Source organism: Glandiceps talaboti, chromosome 1 (genome assembly GCF_964340395.1).
Source record: "Glandiceps talaboti chromosome 1, keGlaTala1.1, whole genome shotgun sequence".
In the NCBI taxonomy this organism is placed as follows: domain Eukaryota; kingdom Metazoa; phylum Hemichordata; class Enteropneusta; family Spengelidae; genus Glandiceps; species Glandiceps talaboti.
Window position 1 is genome coordinate 6,207,533 of NC_135549.1, and position 21,731 is coordinate 6,229,263.

Consider the following 21,731-nt stretch of genomic DNA (forward strand, 5'->3'; position numbering starts at 1 on the left):
ATCTGATATTTTGTCAAAATTGTGTCAATTTTGGAAACTTCACCATGAAACTGTCTTATATATAATGAAACTTTATTAAAAAGTCATTTTTGTGGTTTGAAATCAAATATGTTATTATTTCATTCCAATTAACATAAATTATTTGATCACTTCTGGTCAAATAAGGAGATACTGCTATACTGAATATAATCGAACAAAAACACAAGTTCAAGTCACAGTGATAAGTCTCTTCCTACTTATTTAAAGTGCATAGTAAGGGAATCTTCAGTAATTACCAAGGGGAGGGCCGGGGAGTAAGGGGGAGGGGAACAGATTTGATACATTGGTTCGTGGGGATATTTTAGAAAATAGAATTGGGGAAGGTCATATTTTACTTTTGACACATTGTATTATCTCACTTGCATTATCCAACCACTGCCATGCTGTCATATTCCAATGCCGCAACATCCCACCACTGCCACCATTGTACCATAATATCAGTTAAACCACTGCTGGCAACCATGCAGTGAATTGATTCTTAGTTGTGGTGTACATGTGATGATGATCAAGCGGAGTGGGTCTTGAAGAAAAGAGCTGGGTAACAGTGTGGTATTATTGGTGATGAGTGTTGTGGAGTGGGGATGCTGACATTGGTCCTGACAAACTCAAAAGCACACCTTTCGAGTCTTTGAGAGTTCAGACCTTCAGCTATGCCAATAAGATCCAAACACAGAAATTAATTAATACTGTGCCTTCACACAAATCCACTGTGTGTTAGTAGTGGGAAGCAACAAATACCTATCATAATTTTAGTTTTTCATATAGCACTTTCCTACATTGTACTCAAAGCACTTTTAAATTACAATTTAAAATTCAAAAATTATCCATGTGGTGGCAGAAGTGGGAGAGAGCCATTAGTTCTGAGACTTGTGTCCATTTCCATGTCTGACAGCATTTTAACCAATGTTTTTGAAATACTTGTACAGGTCATATTTTAGAAAGAGAAATAATCTTTTTAGAAAATGGAGTAGAGGAGGGTCACATTTGTATGCCACAGAAAAGGCTTGACTTCCCCCGGCCCTCCCCCTTGTAATTACTGAAGGCACCCTAAACAATGAGCATTTGTGGCTGATGATAAAATACAAATCAACTTTACGTCAGGTATAGAACCCATGAACTTTGTGGTGGTGAATCCTACATAACCCCCCCCCCCCACCCACCCACCACCATGCATATAATAGAAGAGAATAAAGAATATTACACTGTAAACATACTATCCCTTCTTAGCATCTGTGATATGTGTCCTTGACTCTCAAAGAAACACACAATCAAATATGCAAATTATGCTATGTTATTCGATATTATTATGTTCAATATGTAGTATTTATTTTGTGTAGTCTCTTCCATGATTTACATGTAACACACTATGTTTACACAATACAGCATCTGCTACTAAGAAAGTCTAGAGTGTATCTGTTTATCACATGACCTGATCGTCAACATGAAACATTTAATATCGAACAACTGTTACAAATCTGAAAAATTTCGTCAATTTATATGAAATAAAAATAACATATTTTTTTGTTATACATCAATTGTGGAGAACCATGGACACTGACATAGCAGTAGTCCTAACTCCCTAGCTAGAATACAAAATGTGTAGTAAAGTAAAAGGCTGAAATCGTTATAACGTTGGGGCCACCGATTGTAAGGTGTGGGCCTAAAATTGGATTTCAGTACAATATTACGTGTATAATGGTATTACATTTATATCTAACAAAACTGGCTTTGGTTGTACATAGTGCAGCTTTGTGTACAATTTTAGCATATAGTAATTACAATATCTGAGAAATGTTTATGCTGCATATTGAAAACATGCTGGAAGACTTAAAATTCACTATTGCTCTGAATACATGTAATGGGAACATAAAAAACTCTATCCTTCTGAAATAGTATCATCATGAACATATACCATACTACACACACACAATATATGAAAGAAAACACACACTGTGGTGAAAATACATGTTTTGGCCAAAATATACCACTGACCACATGTGTACATACATGTATAATATCTAATATGTAATGAGAACATTAGAGTCAGTAGGATTAGCCCTGTCCTCATCTGAATCGCTTCAAAACCGATTCAAACTGAACTGATGCCGTTAAACCAGTTTGAAACCAATTTAAGTACATATGGGGAAACGAGAACTGAATTCGATTCGGTTCAAAACCGATTCAAACTGAACCAATGTAGTTAAACCAATTTAAATACATACGCGGATAGGAGAATTCAATTCAATTCAGTTAAAAACCAGTTCAGAATGTAAATGGGACAGGCTAATTATGAAATACTAGCAACAATAAACATAAAATGATCCGATCGCAACTATTTTTGCAGAAAAGTATTCATCGAAGAACCTTTTCTGCAATAAACAAATAAAACACCTCCTACTACATGAATCCTTTTCTTTTGTGTAATTTCAATGTTACTTTATTGCCTTTTCATCATTTTCGTATTTTTGTATCATACACTTCCCCCTTTATGGCAGCACTATTTTACTTTTTCACAGAGTCAGCTGGGACATATGTTCTGTTATGACAGCAGTATCATTTTACTTCAAAGTTTGAGTTTTGTACAAAATATCTAAATTTCAAAATTTACGTAAGATATAAAAGAAAATTGTAAATATTTTGTGAATGCACATTTGGATCTCATTCTTGTACATCGTTGTTTATAGTAGTAAGCTTTTTCTAGCAGTTTTTTCATGAAGGATCTTGAATTTAAAACTTGGTCAAATATTTTTGGCCATATAAATGGTCACTAATTCTCACACAAGATAAGATGATCAAGGTCTGACTATAGTGTAGTGAATGCCCAAACATGGTTGCTATACTATTACAAGGCCTTTTGCACAACCTTCAACACTTGTTTACTTGATTTCATGAACATTTACACAGAGACCAAACAGAATTGTTGGTGTCAGTAATTTGTTTTCAAAAAACATGACAGTCCCTTATTTATCTATAATGTTGGGAGTTGGGAAGCCATTTTGAATTTGTATGTAAATAACTTTGAAGACACTTTTTTCTCGATCCCCTAAAATTTGTCTCTTTTCCTTTTACTGGTTGGATGATTGTGTGTTCAAAGTAACTGCTATAGTTCTGTTGTAGTACAAGATTTGTCCAGTAAGTTAAGAATCCACGGTCCATACAACATAACCGTCATCAAATAGTCTGATTTGAATGTTGACATTCTTATTTATCAACGTACCTGTCAAATTACTGAATGGATACTCTGAAAATAGTTTATAAATTTTTTATAATGTATATAAAGATATATATTTGAAACAAAAAATTAAGCTTATACAATTTTCAAATCAGTACTTAGAATTTTCAAATCAGTACTTAGAATTAAAAAAAACTATGAACCATCTAAATTTGATGTCTGCCTGGCAGAATGAATTGGGTGCAACCTGCAACCAGTATATAATTTACACAAATTACGATGTTTTAACTTATCATGACACTAACAGCATTATGGAGAGACGTGTAAATAATTTGGAATTTTTTCACACATGTGATACATACTATGGACACTATCAAATTTCATGCAAAATAAATCATTGCATTGATTCTTACTCGGACTAATTGAAGCTATAGACAATTCTGTGAATATGTCTTCAGAACATGGAGTTAGTAAGTTGAGATATCTATGCACATTAGTATATATTTTTAACTGTGCTCAGTATATAAGGCTACAAATATTTTTAGTTTACAACTCATACAACTTACAATAATCTTTTCCAGTGGTTTGAAAGAAAAAAAAGTTTAAAATATTATCATTTCTGTGAAAGCATGCAATTAACTTTTCAAAAAGATATATTTTGTTTTTGAATATGAATTGCCTACAAAAGTTCAGAATTAGCAAGAAATAATAACCTTGCTTCTTGTTAGCCTAACCAGGCCCTGTATTGTTGATGAATGAATATGGTATGTGTACGCAATCATACATTACTAATACTCAAGTGACAAATTTTGTACCGTAATGAATGTTTCACTGTCACTTAGTGTTTATTACTTGTCGTGTCACACTGACAATAAACAGAGGTGTGTTCAGATTATATACAAGATTTGAGGAGTCCAGAAACTTGTAACTGAGCTCTGTATGCAGTGTTCAACTTTTAACACTGACTTGCATGATCATTGCCTTCCCCTGGATCATTTCTAGGATTGTGACTTTCATCACTCAGTGCAGAGACTTCAGCATCCTGTGGAAGACTAGTGTCAGAAGCTCCCTCACTTGAAGCACTTCTCTGAGTAAGATACGCTCTCTGAGGACTACGATGATGCTGCTGGTCTTCATTGCCGATTGGCATATTATGTGTCTCCGGTCTGCCATTGAAATTCCTACATGCATTAGTTTCCATTCGCTCAACTGGCTCTTGGTGTCTTTGTGAGTAGATGTTGCCAGGTGCATTGACCCTGCTTTGCGCGAGTTGATAACTCTGTTGGTAGTTCTCTTGTGGCCAATTATCCTGAATAAAACTACTTGGTCTGTGATCTGGTGAAGTTGGTGGTAGTCTATTTTGGCAATGCTCTTGGCCAACATTTGCTGCTGATGGAGGGCTAGAAGGTGTGTAGGGCCAATTTTTCTTTTTGGGATGATCTTGAGGTTTAATGTGACTTTCATCTGCCATTGATGGTGGCCTCACTGGCAGGTACCTAGGGTGATGCCTATAGTCACCCTGCCATGCCCCCTGGGTAGCCATAGGGTTTGGCCAGAGTGGGTCACTATTTTTTTGAGGTTTATAATACTTGTATACTGGATCACCAGGTCTGTATTCATCTATCATACCTCCATCGTCATACCGATACTGATCATTTGAGTAGCGGTTGGTTGGTTGTTGATACATATCATGTGGTGTCAAGTTATAGGCATACATATCAGGGGGCAGTCGTTGCGTAGGATTCTCATAGTATGGATTACTATAAGGTGGGAAGTATTGTGGTCTCCCTTGGTACACATGGGGTCCCATTTGGTTTGCAGGGTACACTCCTTGCCTGAATTGGCTTTGACCTGGTGGATAACATGGTAAAGAATTGGATGAACCATCTGTTCTTGAATTAGAGTGGTGCAATGTATGTTGCATTGTTGGATATTGATGGTAGCTTACATCGGGGGAATCAGTCGGAGGATGGTAGCTTGGTTTCATCACCATTTGATGACGTGACATATCAGGATACTGTCCAGATGGGCTTCCATGTCTAGGGTCATGGTATAAGTGACCTGCCAGTGGGTAGTTTTCAGGCATCCTATGACCACCTTGTGATATACTGTGGATTTGTCCTTGGCTCATCTTGGGGTGTCCATTCTCTTCTACATATCTGATCTCGGATGGTCCATGCCCTTCCTCAAACCGGCTCTGGGGATGTCTATTCTCTCCCTCAACCCTGCTATGGGGGTGTCCATTCTGTCCCTCAAACCGGTCATGTTGTGTTCTTGTAATACTACAGTCGCTTGACTCGCATGGTTCACGGCTCATCCTATGCATCTGGCCATATCTATCTGGACTTCTGTCACCATGGTTTTGTTGCTCATGTAAAATAGGTGGTTGATAATGTATCTCCATAGCAACTGGTTTGTTGACATTATCAGTCACATGACCAGCATATTCACCACTTTCAGATTTACTTTTCTCGCAACTGCTGGCACTGTATCGACCGCTATCTTCTGGATTTTCTGCCAGCTTCATGTCAGGAATTTCACACTCTTCCATGGCAACATTTTTAATATGTAATTCTTCAACCTTCTGTGCTATTTCACTTGCCACTTCACCTTCAATTTCTCTTTGTTTAATGGCAGCTTTCTCTTCAAGAGTCAGATCAGAAACATGTTTATCATCAACTTGTTCTTGTTGCTCTGCCGCTTGTTTTTCTTTGCACTCTTCACTTTGATAATGTTGTTCGGAACTAGTCTCAAGTTCACTGCTAGTGGCAGGTTTACAGGAATCATCACTGTATTCTTCTGGGACTCTTGCAGGCACATCTGGTGTTGCTGCTTTTGGTGGCTGAGCACCAGTTTCATTTTCAACTTTCTCCACTAGTTGATACGGTTCTGTATTTTGAACTGGTTCTGGAAACGGACAACATAAAGTCTTTAACAACTTGATACAATTCATTGAATATTGACATACAGTAATTGTTTGTAAATTTTATTTAAGCATTGTATAATTTAAGTACATGTAAGTCCACATAGGACAAATTAATAAACAATAACATAACATAACATAACATAACATAACATAACATAGCATAACATAGAATAACATAACATAGCATAACATAACATAACATAGCATAGCATAACAACATAACATAACAAAACATAACATAACATAGCATAGCATAGGATAACATAACATAGCATAGCATAACATAACATAGCATAGCATAACATAACATAGCATAGCATAACATAACATAACATAACATAACAAATGCAGTTTTGTTATAATTAGTGAGCAGTGGAAAAACATCCTCTTTCTATTAACTGTATAACAATAAGTGAAAATATTGAATATGGATGTAAACTTTTGTTTAAAACAGAAGAGAAGAGTGTCTTACGATTTCCTATACGATTGTCTCTCCACTCTTGTACTTTGAGTTGTAACTTTTCAAGGTCCTTCAACACCTGCATTGGAAAAAGAAAAGACCTTTAAGCGATTTGTTACCAAAACATAGTAATTTCATGAACTATACTACACACAATCTTCACAACGACTTCTGTTTGTGAAAATTGAAAACCCAGTAGCTCGACTTGGTATTACTTCTACGCTGTTGTGCTTACTCAAGCATACATGGTCATTTAGTGAACAAACCCCATCAGCAACTCACAAATCTGCAGTATGTTGTGAAATGGTTGGGACTGTTTATTGGTAGTGTTTACACAAGGACACCAAGTCAGTGTATACAGTAGCATCAAAGACTAGGGGACACATAACACAGCTCATTAGTAGGATTCCATGGGGGTAAAATTTATGAAATCTAGAGACAAGTTGCAGTTGTTGCAGATTTTAAGTATATATATATATACTAGTGATGTCAGATAAAAATTTAGTTTCATACCTGATGTAGGTTGTACATGTCATGATAATAATAATATTTTATTTATACTGGATAGTTCTTTAAGTATATAAACACTTGTCTCCCAAGAAGTCCAGTGAGGACCATCCCTCATGAGTTCAGTATTAATGCAGGAGGAAACCGGAGTACCCGGGAAAAAACCTGTGTTGTTCAGCAGTCAAACTAAATGACACTCTTCTTACTTACAGCGTGGTAAATTTAATTAAACCCTGACTGGGTTTGAACAATGACTGCAGTGGTAAGAGGCAAATGATTTAACCACCTAGCCACTGGCAACCCCATGATATTTGAAACAAAAACTCTAAACATCATCAAAGTTCATCATCATTATCATTCACACTTTCAGGATGATATAGAAAAAGGTAAATTTCTGTACAGCAGAAAGTGAGTCCTTGAATTTTGGACTAGTTTCACTAACATCTCAGTGGACTTGTTTTTGGCAAGGAATTCAATGGGCACGTACAGCCTCAAAGACCCAGTTTGGAGTCAGATTAAAATTCAGATTTGAAAAAAAAACGTTAGTCTGGCAGAGCTATAAAAAAAGTTGGTCCTGAACGATCCTATGTAATTCTTGAGGTTCCACTCTACTCCTAAGACAACACTATGCAAGAATCTGGGATTGAATCCTGGCCCTTTACAATGTAAGCATACATTCACGCTATCATTAGCCCAATTAATAGGTATCAGATAAAGTTATACTTAATGTAGAATTTACCATTACGACTTCTGGTCTGTCTTTTGGTTTTTCAGCTGTACACTTCCTACTGATATTAATGAAATCCATAACTATTTCATCAGGCCAATCTGGACATCTTATATCTCGTAGTTTCCTCACAATTGATGCAGGGATTATATTTGTGTCATCATCAAATAGCTCTGCAACATCTTCCATCTGGTAACAGACATTCAAAATCACAGGTTAACACGCATACAAGACATGTAAATTTGCACACAAGAAAAGATTCAGTGACAAAACAAAAAGTTCTTGACTGACAAAAATTATGAACTTACAATGTAAACAAAGACCAACTCAGCTGGTAATGGACATTCAAATTCATCTTTTTTGTTTTATACATGAACAAGTTTTAAATTGTTGCAGATGGTAAAAAAGGAATCTGATCGAATTTATTGCTGTAGGATTTGTTTTTTTATACTTAGATTATTTTTGTGATGGTGTTTCTCTAGATATGTAAATGTTTTACTTTATTGCCAAATATACAATAAACAAAGGTTTCCTAATGTTTACTTATAGAGGGAGCTATTCATACTGAGAAATGACCATCATGAACCAAGAACAGTACATTATAATTATAGATATGTATTTCAGTGTTTAAAATCTCTAAAGAAAAATCTCAATGCTGGTGGTTAACCACTCTTGTTTTACAACTTTATAGTACAGTTGTCTTTACTTCATCTCCAATGTATCACACTACATCACATTGCATTACATTACATTACTTCAATAATATGAAATAACATTATGATTTATGAGTACAGAATGATTTAAATTTTGTAGTAACTCACCAGCAATCTATGTGGACGTTCTCTGCCAGGCTCATAGGCCATCCTACCATTCAATATCTCAAATAATACCTAGAGAGAGAATGATAAAAAAGTAAATTGCTAATTACTTGACGGCCAGACCACAGACCACATGTGATAAATTTTTAAAAATCAAACTGGCTTCATTATGAGCAGTGGTTCGAACTCTATGATTATGTACAGGTGACTCTAGTATGGTAAACAATTCTAATGAAGATAAGAGTTTTTTGTTAATTTTTAAGAATGTTGTTGCCATGACTATGCAAGAGTTTCAAGACAAGATCTCAAATACCAAACATTAAAAATGATATTCGGCCCAGGTGATCTCTATTTGTTGTTGGCCTCAAAGCACAGAAAGCCAACCACCGACTAAAATGTCAAGTTCATCGATTGTGAAAATTTACACATTATTTGAACTTCATGATGCTGAGAGTAGGAACTGTAAGACAAGTATAGAATAGCTATCAATCATGGTTGATGATAAAAGTCATATTATGCTAGGGGGTCTAACCAATTGCTACCCCTTGCCAGTCTGTGACCCTAACTCCCTAGCTTGCATGTAAATGTAATATATATTCATTGGCACAGTCAGTGTTAAGGGTGGTAAGCAGGTGAAATGGTAATTCGAGTTCCCCTGTCATTTTACCAGTGTTCTCAACCCAAATTATGATATAATGTAATGCAAACTATGCCAGTTTTATCATATTCCCCCATTCTGTTGGTTCCCCATTAACCTTAGCAAAAATTCTGAAAGTTTGCTGTTCTAAGCTCATTTTACACTTGTATCAAGACCTACTCCTTGGACATCTCTCCAATTACCCAATAAAAACTAGACATATACAAAACCATAGATAAGACCAGTGTTCCCTCTAAGTTTTTGAGACTGAGCAACTTAAGGAGAAGGCCAAAAATGGGGAAGGTGACATTGTGGTCGCATTTGCGCAGGGGGATGGGCTGGAAGGTGTGTGTACCCCCTTCTGGCCAAAGGCCTGGAGCAATATCCTATGTTTATTTATAATATGAAGCTAACACTTTTTACCTGCTGTAGGATGCTGAATAGAGAGAAATAAAACTCTATGACAACATCACTTCATTTGTATATATTTTCTGTTTCATTCTTGATGGTTGAAATTGAATATAAGTTTGCACAAAACATGAAATTAGATAGCAAGAGCTGACAGAGACCTTGAGCAAGTAGCCACTAATAAGCCTTAGTGGGAACACTGAATAAGACTGACACCTACCACTCCAAAACTAAGACTGACACCTACCACTCCAAAACTGAATGTGTCTACTTTGGTAGACAACTTCCAATTTCTAAGAAACTCTGGAGGTAAGTAATGTATTGTTCCATGGACTGTCTCAGTTTTCAACACGGTGTACCCTTTATTGTTTGGTCCTTCTCTAGCCAAACCAAAGTCACCAATTTTGGGTTCATCATGTTTGTCCAGCAAGATATTTGCACTGAAATTGAAAGGACAAATTAAAGTCAGGTGTTCCAAGGTATACATAGACAATGTCACTTTGATAGTACATCTAAATTCCTAATGAGAGTTCTACCAGCTGGTAACAAGATTCAGCATGACTCAATAATTGGAGTAACATAAAATATTTAAAATTAAAAATAAGTAACCACAAAAGCAAACATCAAGCTACATAGTTTAAATTAATGACTTATACAAAATCTAGCCTTGTACATTGTAAGTCAAGAAATAGTGTTGATGCTAGCATTGTACAATGAAATGGAACATTTGCTCCTTTACATGTGTTTCCTTTAATCTGACACATCATGTCTCCCCTAATAATTGCAGTAATATTTCCTCACTCTAGACTACTCTGTTATTTAAACTCCCCCATCCCAACACAAACCCCATCCCCACTTTCACCCCCTTCCCATCACCAATCATTTCAAGCGGTATGCTGTACAAAATGAATTTCTACAACAAGCATCACTGGTACATCAAAGGATAGCTCAGAAAAAACATTACACTACAATGCAACAAATAAATGAATAAACAGAATATCTAAATAAAATCATTACTGTGAGTGTGAGCAACAAATTAAAAAAAGTAAACACGTTATTATTGATCTGTCTACGTGGGGCACTGCATTGCACTGTACTGTGAAGTGTAAAGGGTCTAACCTTTTGATGTCTCCATGAATCAATGGTTTTTCCTTAGCTGTGTGCAAGAACTGTATTCCACGTGCTGATCCTGTGGCTATTCTTAATCTCAATTGCCAATGAAGGGTTGATTTCCGTTTCTACAAATATTGACAGAAATAAAGGAATGTGAAGACTTTCTTTTAACCAAGTAATGATTTACTGCATTGGATTGATACACTGGACAGGGTATATCAACGTTACATCCATTTTTTTTAAATTTATGGATGGATAACTTTTCTTCTTCAAATTTTGAAGCATCTGAGTTCACATTGGTAATCCTGTTTGTTATGGTAGAGATACTTCATATCATGTGAAATCAAATTGTTTACCACAAGACAACTATCCACCTGGTGATGGTTTTCTTCATCTTTCTTGATTTTTCGATAGAGAGAAAACAATTTCCACCATAGACACTTTTGGCCTAGAGAGAATTTATCAAATGAACTGCAAATAAATGAATAAATACCTTGCCATTGAGTCTATCCTGAAGTGAACCATTGTGCATGTATTCATAGACTAAACATGGTTCTGGTCCATCAAGTGAATAAAATGACAAAGGCACAATGTTAATATGTCGATATCTGGAAAACAAAAATAATAAAAAAATATAAAGTTTATTTTGAATTTTGAACTTTTTTGATTTATGTATGCAGTTTCCAAAGACAATGCCATCTCAAAAATTTATCATATTTATTAGCCCCCAACCCCGACCCCACCCCCCACCCCATTCTCAAGACAAGACTGTAGACATCTGAATTTTTGACTTTCTCATGATGAACTTTTATCAATAGATATTGACTGGGCTCATTGTGATGAGTATGTCTATGTCTATAGTTTAAAAAAAGATGAAAAAGTTTGTGAAAAAAATAATCTTAAATTTAATAAGGAAGACCCACTTACATACAATTACACAGATATAGTAGTATTTTTTTTTAACTTACTTGAGTAAAGCACGAATTTCATTCAACTGGTACTTTCGTGCATATTTTTCACCTTCAAACCCAGTCTCTTCATTCTGAAAAATAAGATATAGTATTTATAGATTGTATATTAGGAGAATTCACTTTACAATATGATATAAGGTTAAAATGTTGTTAACAGTCAGCATGAAAATGGTAAAATGATATAAGCTTTATATGATTTGTACTTCATAATTCCACATGGAAAAATCATTATAATCTATACTTTGATTACCACAACTGACATGACATCCCTCTCTCATTACATGTAAAACAAAAAGAAATGAATTATCATCATGATACTTAACCATTGACTTTCCATAGATTTAGTGTTAATGTTTTGATACTTGGCACAAAGCTACCTGGCACATAGCTAGTAACCTGGCACATTGATACATTTTCCTTTTAGATTTGACAAGTATCAGTAACTTGACTTTTCTCTTCTTTATTGAAAGTTTAGTCCAAAGAATGAGTCAATTTGAAATCATTACAGAGATAATGAGCTACAATAGCTGGGGTAAAAAATCCTCCTATCAGACATAGCAGAGTTCAATAGCTTTGTGTTCTTTCATTGAGAATAAATTGGCAATTTTATTGCATAGAACATAACGTCTGTTCTAGTCTGAACAGACGTTATGTTCTATGCAATAAAATTGCCAATAAAATTTGTCCGCAAATTGAAACAGAAACTGAAACTACTAAACAACGGGTATAGCAATCTCATGGACTTACCAACAAAATGTGTTTCCCCGATACTAAACTTGAAACCCCCTCTAACAACACTGTATTACCCCACCCACACAAGCGTAGTCCCACTCTATATTCGAAGGTGACACTTGCTAACTGGGTCACACATTTTTGTAGGTTACTGGTAATACTAAATTGCAGACCTTTTTTCAGATTTATTTCGAACACATAAAGTTTAGTAGCTAAGTAGCTATTCTCAGTTTCAGATATTAAAGAGATTCTCTGTATAACCAGTTTGGTGAGAAAGATTTATGGTAGAATGAAGAATGGGAATGGTCATAAATATGGCCGCCATACAATCAAAATATGTCATAGTTAAATACTTTTGAAATTTCTTACATATCAAAATATCTCTTTGCCTTTCATATTTTCAAGAATTAATGAATATATATGTTGGATTATTATAGCTCACCAATCACTTACAATCACTTAATATTTTTTATCACATAACTTTTTAGGTTAAGTTACTGGTATGTCTATAGAACCCCTATTATGTATAGTCACTGGTTTTAATACAAGTCTGATGACCAATAATACTCGCAGGGGTCTTTTTGCTATCTGACTCGGTGACAAGACAGACTGAGTTAGCATGTACTCGATGAATTTTAGGGTTCCTGGGTAAATCCAACACTTCACAGATCAAACTAACAGTTGTAGTGTAGTACTATTGAATGATGTAGACTTCTGACATTTTGTTAATTTGTAGAAGCACAGTCAAACAATGAAATGGCCGACATGGTTTGTATGTACCATACCTGTGACAATCTCTTGACAGCAAAGATCGTTTCATTTAACACAGCTTTAAAGACAACCCCAAATGCTCCTTCTCCAAGTACATTTTCTTTACTGAAATCATCTGTTCCATGGACAATCTCTTTGTATTTCTTGTGATTCATGGCGATAAGTGCATACAAATGCATCCGTTCTCGTAGTTCTGAAACAGAAATGAAATACGACAAACTTAAGATCACTAAAAAACACTAAAAGTTGCACCCTTCAGATGCAAACAAATTCAGTAGACTTTGGACTTAAAATTACAAGATTGCTATAAACTTTCATTTTTTTTACTGTCACAGTCAGGACAATCTCTGATTTTTTAATGAAATAATATCTGGTATGGACTGCAAGACTGTGTATTGTGGTAACCTTTACCTTACTAAGATTTGCATCAAACAGGAAGTAAAATGGAGTGTTTTTAACAACACTCTAAACTAAATAAATACCTGTGTTGTGAACGATCAATATTAAAGGTATTGGAGTGAATGACCTCAATCAAACTATTTCAACTTTCAGTTTGCAAAATTACAAAAAAAACTCGTAAATTGATATTCATGTTTTTGGCATAAACTTTTGTTGAATGAGCATGAAACATGGGATTAGACCTGAAGTATGACTGGTTGCTATGACAATCTGGGAATCACTTTACCTTCTGGAGACTGAACTTTTGTTTCTTTCATGTCGTTGTCATAAGATTTTAATGTATGCAACAAGTCCTTGTCGATGCTTCCAATCGAAGGAAAGTCACTCTCTGATATCTCTGTGGTGGACAAATTACAAGATGTTGTAGATGTGCTATCAAAGGAGTATGCTGACTTTGGATCTGTGTTGTAGTTGACACGGCTATTAACTGTGTTTGCTGGTAGTGGTGAGCTCTGCGAAGTTTTCTGGTTTGCACCGGATGGTTGTTTGGGAAATCGATGTCCTTTGTGGAATGATGTGTTGAGTCGAGAACTGGACGTCGGAATGGACATTGAATGAGAATCACCGTCACATCTACCACATGTACAAGTCAGTGGTGGTGGTACCGGCTCTGGCAATGCTAGAAATAGTACAAAAACACAATTCAGCATCAAGTTTAAAAGTACAGTATGTGGGTAGAACTTTGAATTTGATGAGCAAGTCTCATAAGGTGACCAGTGAGTGGGCTTGAAGTAATGTCTATAAATGTCATGACATATACTCTGATTCATCAAATTAATAATTTATCAATCTTAAAACTATGGGTTATGAAAATATCTACTTTTAATGTTTGTACCATTTTTAGGTCTCTTTCAATATCTGTGTATATATAGTTCATTCTCAATGTTTGGATTTGAATTGCTTGGTAATACAGAATACACCAATGGTACATGTTCTCATTTTTGTTACATCTTGCTGATGGGACACAACAGTGACAGTCACCATTATAGAGAGCAAAACTAGATTGTTAAGTTGGAAATCTGAGATGTCGTGACCTACGTTTGAGCTTGGTGTGCATATTACAAGGATCTAGGAAATTCCATTCATCATGTAATAATCAGTCGTACTTTACTGACTATGTTTGGATATATTACGATGTATTTGTGTACACATATACTTGACAGACACTTCCCTATTTTAAGGTGCACGGAGGGGGGAAGGGTCATGGTGCAATGTACCTACTACAATAACAACATAAATACTGTGTATCACGACATTTCAACAGAACATGGAAACTTTCCTTCTCAAAAATGTTCCAGGATTCTGAAGACATGCAAAAATTATTTTCCTGGAGACTGCAAGATGCATCTATATATTGAACATGGCTTCTAAACTGAAAGTGGGAGAAGTATGAAATACATAGTATCCACTTTTTCTCTAGTTTAAAATTTGCTAAAAATTATTCTTGAATGATGGGACAAATAGCGTTTATAAGTACAACTGTATAGTATACCATACAAGGCTTTTTTGGGAGAGGTTTCAAATATGGCACGCTGCCTGCAACTGGAACATTCTTTTAAATCTGTCTGTCTGACAATCTGTCATCTTCACACAGACAGACAGACACCTGACAATCTGTCATCCACACACACAGACAGATGGACACCTGACAATTTGTCATCTACACACAGACAGACGGACACCTGACAATTTGTCATCTACACACAGACAGATGGACACCTGACAATTTGTCATCTACACACACAGACAGATGGACACCTGATAATCTGTCATCCACACACACAGACAGATGGACACCTGACAATTTGTCATCTACACACAGACAGATGGACACCTGACAATTTGTCATCTACACACAGACAGACGGACACCTGACAATTTGTCATCTACACACAGACAGACGGACACCTGACAATCTGTCATCTACAGATAAACAGACAGACACTTTACAATCTGTCGTCCACACACACCGACTGGCGAAAACCTTATAATCCCTATATAATAGTATGAACTGAACTCTGATCAAATGTGCTCAATGAAAATTGTTCTTCTCTGTGTTTGATTATCATACTCAAGTACACAGCTGAAAATAATTCATAACTGTTACATAATTATTTACATATACATGCATATTAAAACATACACACATAAACATATATATGTACACATACGCATAAAAGAAACACAACTTACACTCATGCACATACATACAAGGGATAACATTGAAGTAAAGCACTTTCTCTATGTGCTACACTTGTTTATAGCATTCACATCAAGTGTTAAAATGTGTACTGTTTCAATTGGTTTATTTACAAGCCTAGCATTTGGCCTTTCTAATGTGGTCAATTAGCAAATGAAACAGTGTACTTTACACTTGATATGGATGCTATAAACGACTGTGGTGCATACAGAAAATGCTTTACTTTGATGTTATGGGTTGTACTGAATATGCTACACATGCAAACCATGCTGTGACCTTGACTCAAAGGGTAAAATCTTTGAGTGATATTATTATTATTGAAATCTGAATTAACAAACCAAACAGTAACTAAATTCACAACTCTAGTATGGTAAAAGTAGGTGAATAGACAAATATATGTACAGTAACATTGTAATTTCTAAGACTTGCAATCTCTGTCTTTCTTCACAACACATAAACATGCAACTTAAAGTGTACATGCAAAAAGTTAGTATTATAATTTTCTTCATAATGATGTTTATTTTTCCATAGTAATAAAGCAAATTGGATTCATTGCAGTATCTTCTGAGGGAATAACCTTTATCTGTTGTCTCTTTCAATTTGCCACTGTAATTTTATTTCTGTATACATTGTATTAGAACTTGTGCTTGTTTCCTGTTCTTATTTTACTATTTTTTTCCGTTATGTTTATAAGCTTCCATTTAATTTTGCCACCAACACTTCTCTTTATTTACTAAGAATTGTATTTTTGTTGTTATTGTGAAACTCGTACCAGCCCAAATTTGTATTTATTATCTACATGTACGGTCCATGGACATTGATTAGTTCCTACGAACTATTTCCATGGCCCTCACCAGAAATGTTCTATCCGTTGCTTTCAGAGTTTATGTATATATTTTTCTCTTCTGGTGGAATAAATTTCAATTCAATTCAATTCAATTCAATTCAATTCATACATCTAAATATTATTTGCGTTGGCTAGAAAAGTCACAAAAATACAAATTAAATTACAACTGAATAAGTTTCTCAGTTCATATTATGTTGCTACGTACACATGCCACTTTATGCTGTATACTTACTTTCAGGGTCTATTCCTCGCTTGTTAACAAAGGGTCCTTTTGACAGTTGAGTTGACATTTGTAGTTGATATGAACATGACCAGTTTGAACTTGAACTTGAACTTGAACTTGAAAAAGAACTGTGTGCTGATGACATTGAACTACTTGGAATGGTGGGTTCTTGGTAGTTAGGTATCATACTGTGATAACGGGAGTCCACTGTAAGAAACCAGTAAATAAACGTACAAAATGAACACGTAGTCATAGTAACATATTTATTCGCAAAGTAATTTACAATCATAAACCTGCAGGAATACAACAGTGCTGAACCATAAACTGAGTGGGTTTTTTCCTCAGCTCAAGGTCTGCAGCTAATGTACTGCACTAGTGTTTGCAAAAGGCATGAAAGTATAAACAAACCATTTTGTCTGTCTATGAAAGAATCTATGAAAATCTTGTACATAGCAATGGCAGAGATGTTAATTCCAGTACATGAAATTTACACTCAACCTCATAGATCCAATATTTTGGAGTGCAAAAGAAGTAAAGAAGTACAAGCAAAAATATTCATCAACCGTGACAAGTCAAATGTTACAACACACAATTAGTTCAACTTAGTAAAAGACCGACCATTACTCTTTTCATCTACCCTAGTTGATGGGGGAGGGGGAGGGGGAGGGGGGGGGATAAACACACTACAATTACAAACAAGACACATTAACCAACTGTCCCAGTAACTGACTAATGATTTCGACTGGAAGAGGTGGGAGCCTGGCCCCCTAGCCGGTATGTGTGATTTAGAGCATAGACCCTACTCTTTCATGCCAGGTCTATATTTAGACATGCTCATGTTAATTTTTTATTTCTATATTTTATTTTATTTATTTTTTTAAGATAAGATAAAGTGAAGTACATTTTTTCTAAAATATTGTAATGGAAACTCTACACTCATTATAATCCTTTAATTTTCCAGGGTCATTTATGAAATCATTATTTGAAAAATTGAATTTTTAAATTGTGCCATACTGTCGAGATCCTTAGATTAGCTCAGATGGAAATGTCTATGAGAATAATTCATTTGAATGACAACATACAGTTTGATTTTTGTAAACTGACACATAACAAATGTTCATGGATTGACCTCTGACCTTATTAACAAATGTTCATGGCCTGACCTTTGACCTTATCAGCTTTCAAGATATGCAAGCATGACATGACATACATTTGTACCATTCTACTGTTGGTTGGTTTGCATTTCAAGAAAAACAAAGGAAACCTGTCTTCGCAAGAGGGTTTCTCATTCCTAAAATAGCGGAACATATGTCAAAAGCAGTAGATGTTCTTTACAAATGTATATGATTCCAAGAAAGTTGAATAACAACATACCAAGGTTTAATTTTATCACCAAAAATCCTACATTGAAAGTCAGAAGTAGATCTGACTGGACATTTCCTTTAATAATATGTTACTCATTGTATTGGATCAAGAGTACTCCATAGGTTATATATCATTTCTTGAACAATAATATAACTACATGTACGTGTTCTATTGATAAACAAATTCTTGTGACAATTATTAACATTTCCTGGAAAAGTCAGGAATGCGGAGGTTGGGTTACAAGTTTTAAACTCTGACTGACAATCGCAACATGAACGGTAATCCTCCTAGCTTGTGACAAACACAAAACATTTATAATTGTACATTATCATCATCATCATCATCATCATCTTTTAAAGGAATGAGGAACATTTATTCCTATTTAACCCTGTTACAATTAAAAAAGGCTAAAAATACATACAAGCTAGGGTAGCAGGGCGAACATACTCTAGTAGAGTACACAGTGCGATTATAATGTCTCGAAAGATTCTATAATTGCAAATACATAGGTGAAAACGGTACATGTAGTATCAAAAAAAAAATCTTTAAGTTGTAAGTGAACAGTTACTGTAATCAATCTGGAGTTGACCGTTCAATCATCATCATCATCATCATCATCATCATCATCATCATCATCATCATCATCATCAATCATCATCATCATCAATCATCATCATCATCATCATCATCATTATCATCATCATCATAATCATCATCATCAATCATCAATCATCATCATCATCATCATCATCATCATCATCATCAATCATCATCATCATCATCATCATCATCATCATCTTTTACTGTTGATAGAGGTCAAAGACATAAACAACTTATTAGACCACTTTATCAATATCATAAGTTAATTTCCTGAGGTTCTAATTACCATATGGTTTAAGGACTTCCATACATCTCACATGATTCATGTTACTGAAGAGAAGAAACAGATCAGTCACTGTGTGATTTTCATATCCCCATACTTGCAGCATTTCTCTAAATGGGCCTCCTCCATTCATTCGGTTTAAAGCCAGACCAAATACACGTACTTTGTCTTCAGTAAATTCCATCAAACTTGCTGTAACATCAAAACAAATGATGCTAAGTTAACACAGAGTGGCAGGCTCTTGTATTTGAGTGACCTTCAGACATGTGGTTTGCTAATTTACATTCACACCTTTGAAATCCTTCTTCATCTCATGTTATCCATTACTAATAAGACTTCACCTTGTTTATCACCCATTTTAATTTAAGGGCTATGTTTCATTCCTGGGTCATCACATTAGTGTTATCTTAAAGGCCAACTCTCAAAAAGGATTAAACAGTAGGTGTGAAAAACCTGACAAAAGTTATAGAAAAAGTTGGTCCAGCACAAAAGAATAACCCTATGTAAGCCTCATGGCTACTGTGATGGTGACTGATAAGATAACACTAATGTGAGAACCTGGGATTGACAACCTGGCCTTAATAGGATGACATGGGATCATTCTTTTGCTCTGTACCAAGTTTTTCTATGTCTTGTCAAACAATTAATGCCTATATAATTTTATTCTTAATCCATGAAACAGAACCCTCTTCAGGCTAAGTTCATGTAAAAGACAGTGGCTGTGGCAGGATTAGGCTTTGCAAATCCTGCACATGATCTTGAACATTACCCACAATTTGCACCTCATATGCTAGCTGATATTACTGTGAATTGAAAAACACCATTATACTACCATGGATGCATTAGCTATGAACATCCATGGTAAAATACTATACTAATGTATACCTTTCAATAATTATGTCTACCTTGAATGTATACACAGAACTGCCCTATATAAAGAAGATTATGGCTAATCTATGCAAATGCAGGAAATTCAAACTGCTGTACAGAGCACTAGCTTCTGGGTCTTGTTTTCAGCATTTTTTCTATGCTCTGAGAAACACACAGGTCATGTATCATGTAAAAATTGTTTGTGAATGTTGTAGGATGGTAACCTGATACACAAATTAGTTGAAAAGCAATCTGTTCGTTTCATAGAATGAAAAAAACTTTCAAAATGAGACAAACTCCCCTGCAAACACAGGATTATTCAAATATGCGGTATTTGCATGTGAACAACCCAGATAGGGAATGTTTATATTTTGGTGATTTGGTGAGTCATCACAAGTTCTCCACCCCTAAACATACAGTCAGTCATTTGCAAAATAGGGTCCCAGGCCCAGGCAGTCGTACCTTTAAACAGTCAAACTTAATTCACAAGAGTTTTGGAAGTTTGACTTGTGGAAATATATGTAATTTCATAGGGTTTATCTACTTCTTGGATAGTTGGAAGCTATGCAAATCACACAGAATTTCATTTGCTGTGCTTTACTACAATACACCATGATGGAATATCTTATTGTATCATAATGGAATATATACAGTCCTGAAAATATCAATGCAAATTGAACAGAATAACAAATGAAGGAGCAATATTCTAATTAAACTGGACAATATCGTTGCATAATTGTATGTCCAAAATACATTCTACCTTTCACATATTTACATGTCCAACGACAGTGTGAAAATGTTATATATGATAGTACATTATGATTAGATCATAGACTTTGATCATAGATTTGGTTTGACAAAAGTTACATAGCAAACAGTACTAAAAGTTTGATATTGGGTTTTTTTCATACCATTGTGGATGTATGTATCCTCTGAACAGTGGACTATCTTATCAGTTTTACACAGATGGATTCAATACTGGCGTAGTTACTGTGATAACATTGTTACAAGTATTTAGAACAAACGATGGAAAATTATTGTTTACATGGAATGTAGACATAATATTGTCCTTTGACAACCTAACAAAAAATAAATCACACAGAGTCTAACTAAGTATCATAGGGTGTTACATTGTTTTGGTTGCTTTAGGTTGAAGTTCAATAACCAAAATGATGATTATACATGAAAATTTCACAAAACAATTTAGAATACGGCACTGCAAAGCTGGAGAAAACGGTAGACATTTTAAAATTTTATCTTATTTCCGGGTTGAAAAACTACTCAAGATCTTTTCAAATATGATATGATCATCTGTTACACTTCAAACTCACCTAAACGTTGCCAGTTGCTCGGCCCCGGTGGATCTAACATTTTAGCAAGTTCGTCTAGCGCAAGGGGTGGGATGTCATAGACATATTCTACCTTCTTTTTTCTACGCGAAGACGCCATGATGGAGAAAATCTACGAATGCTCAGCAGCAGACGTAGATGTACGTGTGTGGCGTTGTTGGGACTTATTTGGGGAAATCCCCTCACGTGACGTCACCATACTGCCTTAGCCAAACGTCATAAAAAGTACCACCATGCATGTTGATGAGGCACGG

General features: G+C 35.2%; 1 protein-coding gene across 1 annotated transcript; it reads right to left on the reverse strand.

The window, feature by feature from the left end:
* Nucleotides 1–1,352: 1,352 nt before the first annotated feature.
* Nucleotides 1,353–21,628, reverse strand: LOC144436223 (uncharacterized). The gene is made up of 13 exons (XM_078124962.1): nt 21,460–21,628; nt 19,262–19,450; nt 17,020–17,217; nt 13,967–14,359; nt 13,296–13,474; nt 11,776–11,849; nt 11,301–11,415; nt 10,814–10,932; nt 9,942–10,134; nt 8,653–8,721; nt 7,844–8,020; nt 6,610–6,676; nt 1,353–6,118 (listed from the first exon to the last, which is right to left on the reverse strand). The coding sequence occupies exons 1-13, from the start codon at nt 21,575–21,577 to the stop codon at nt 4,167–4,169; spliced, it is 3,843 nt and encodes a 1,280-aa protein (XP_077981088.1). The 5' UTR covers nt 21,578–21,628; the 3' UTR covers nt 1,353–4,166.
* Between the last annotated feature and the right edge of the window lie 103 nt (nt 21,629–21,731).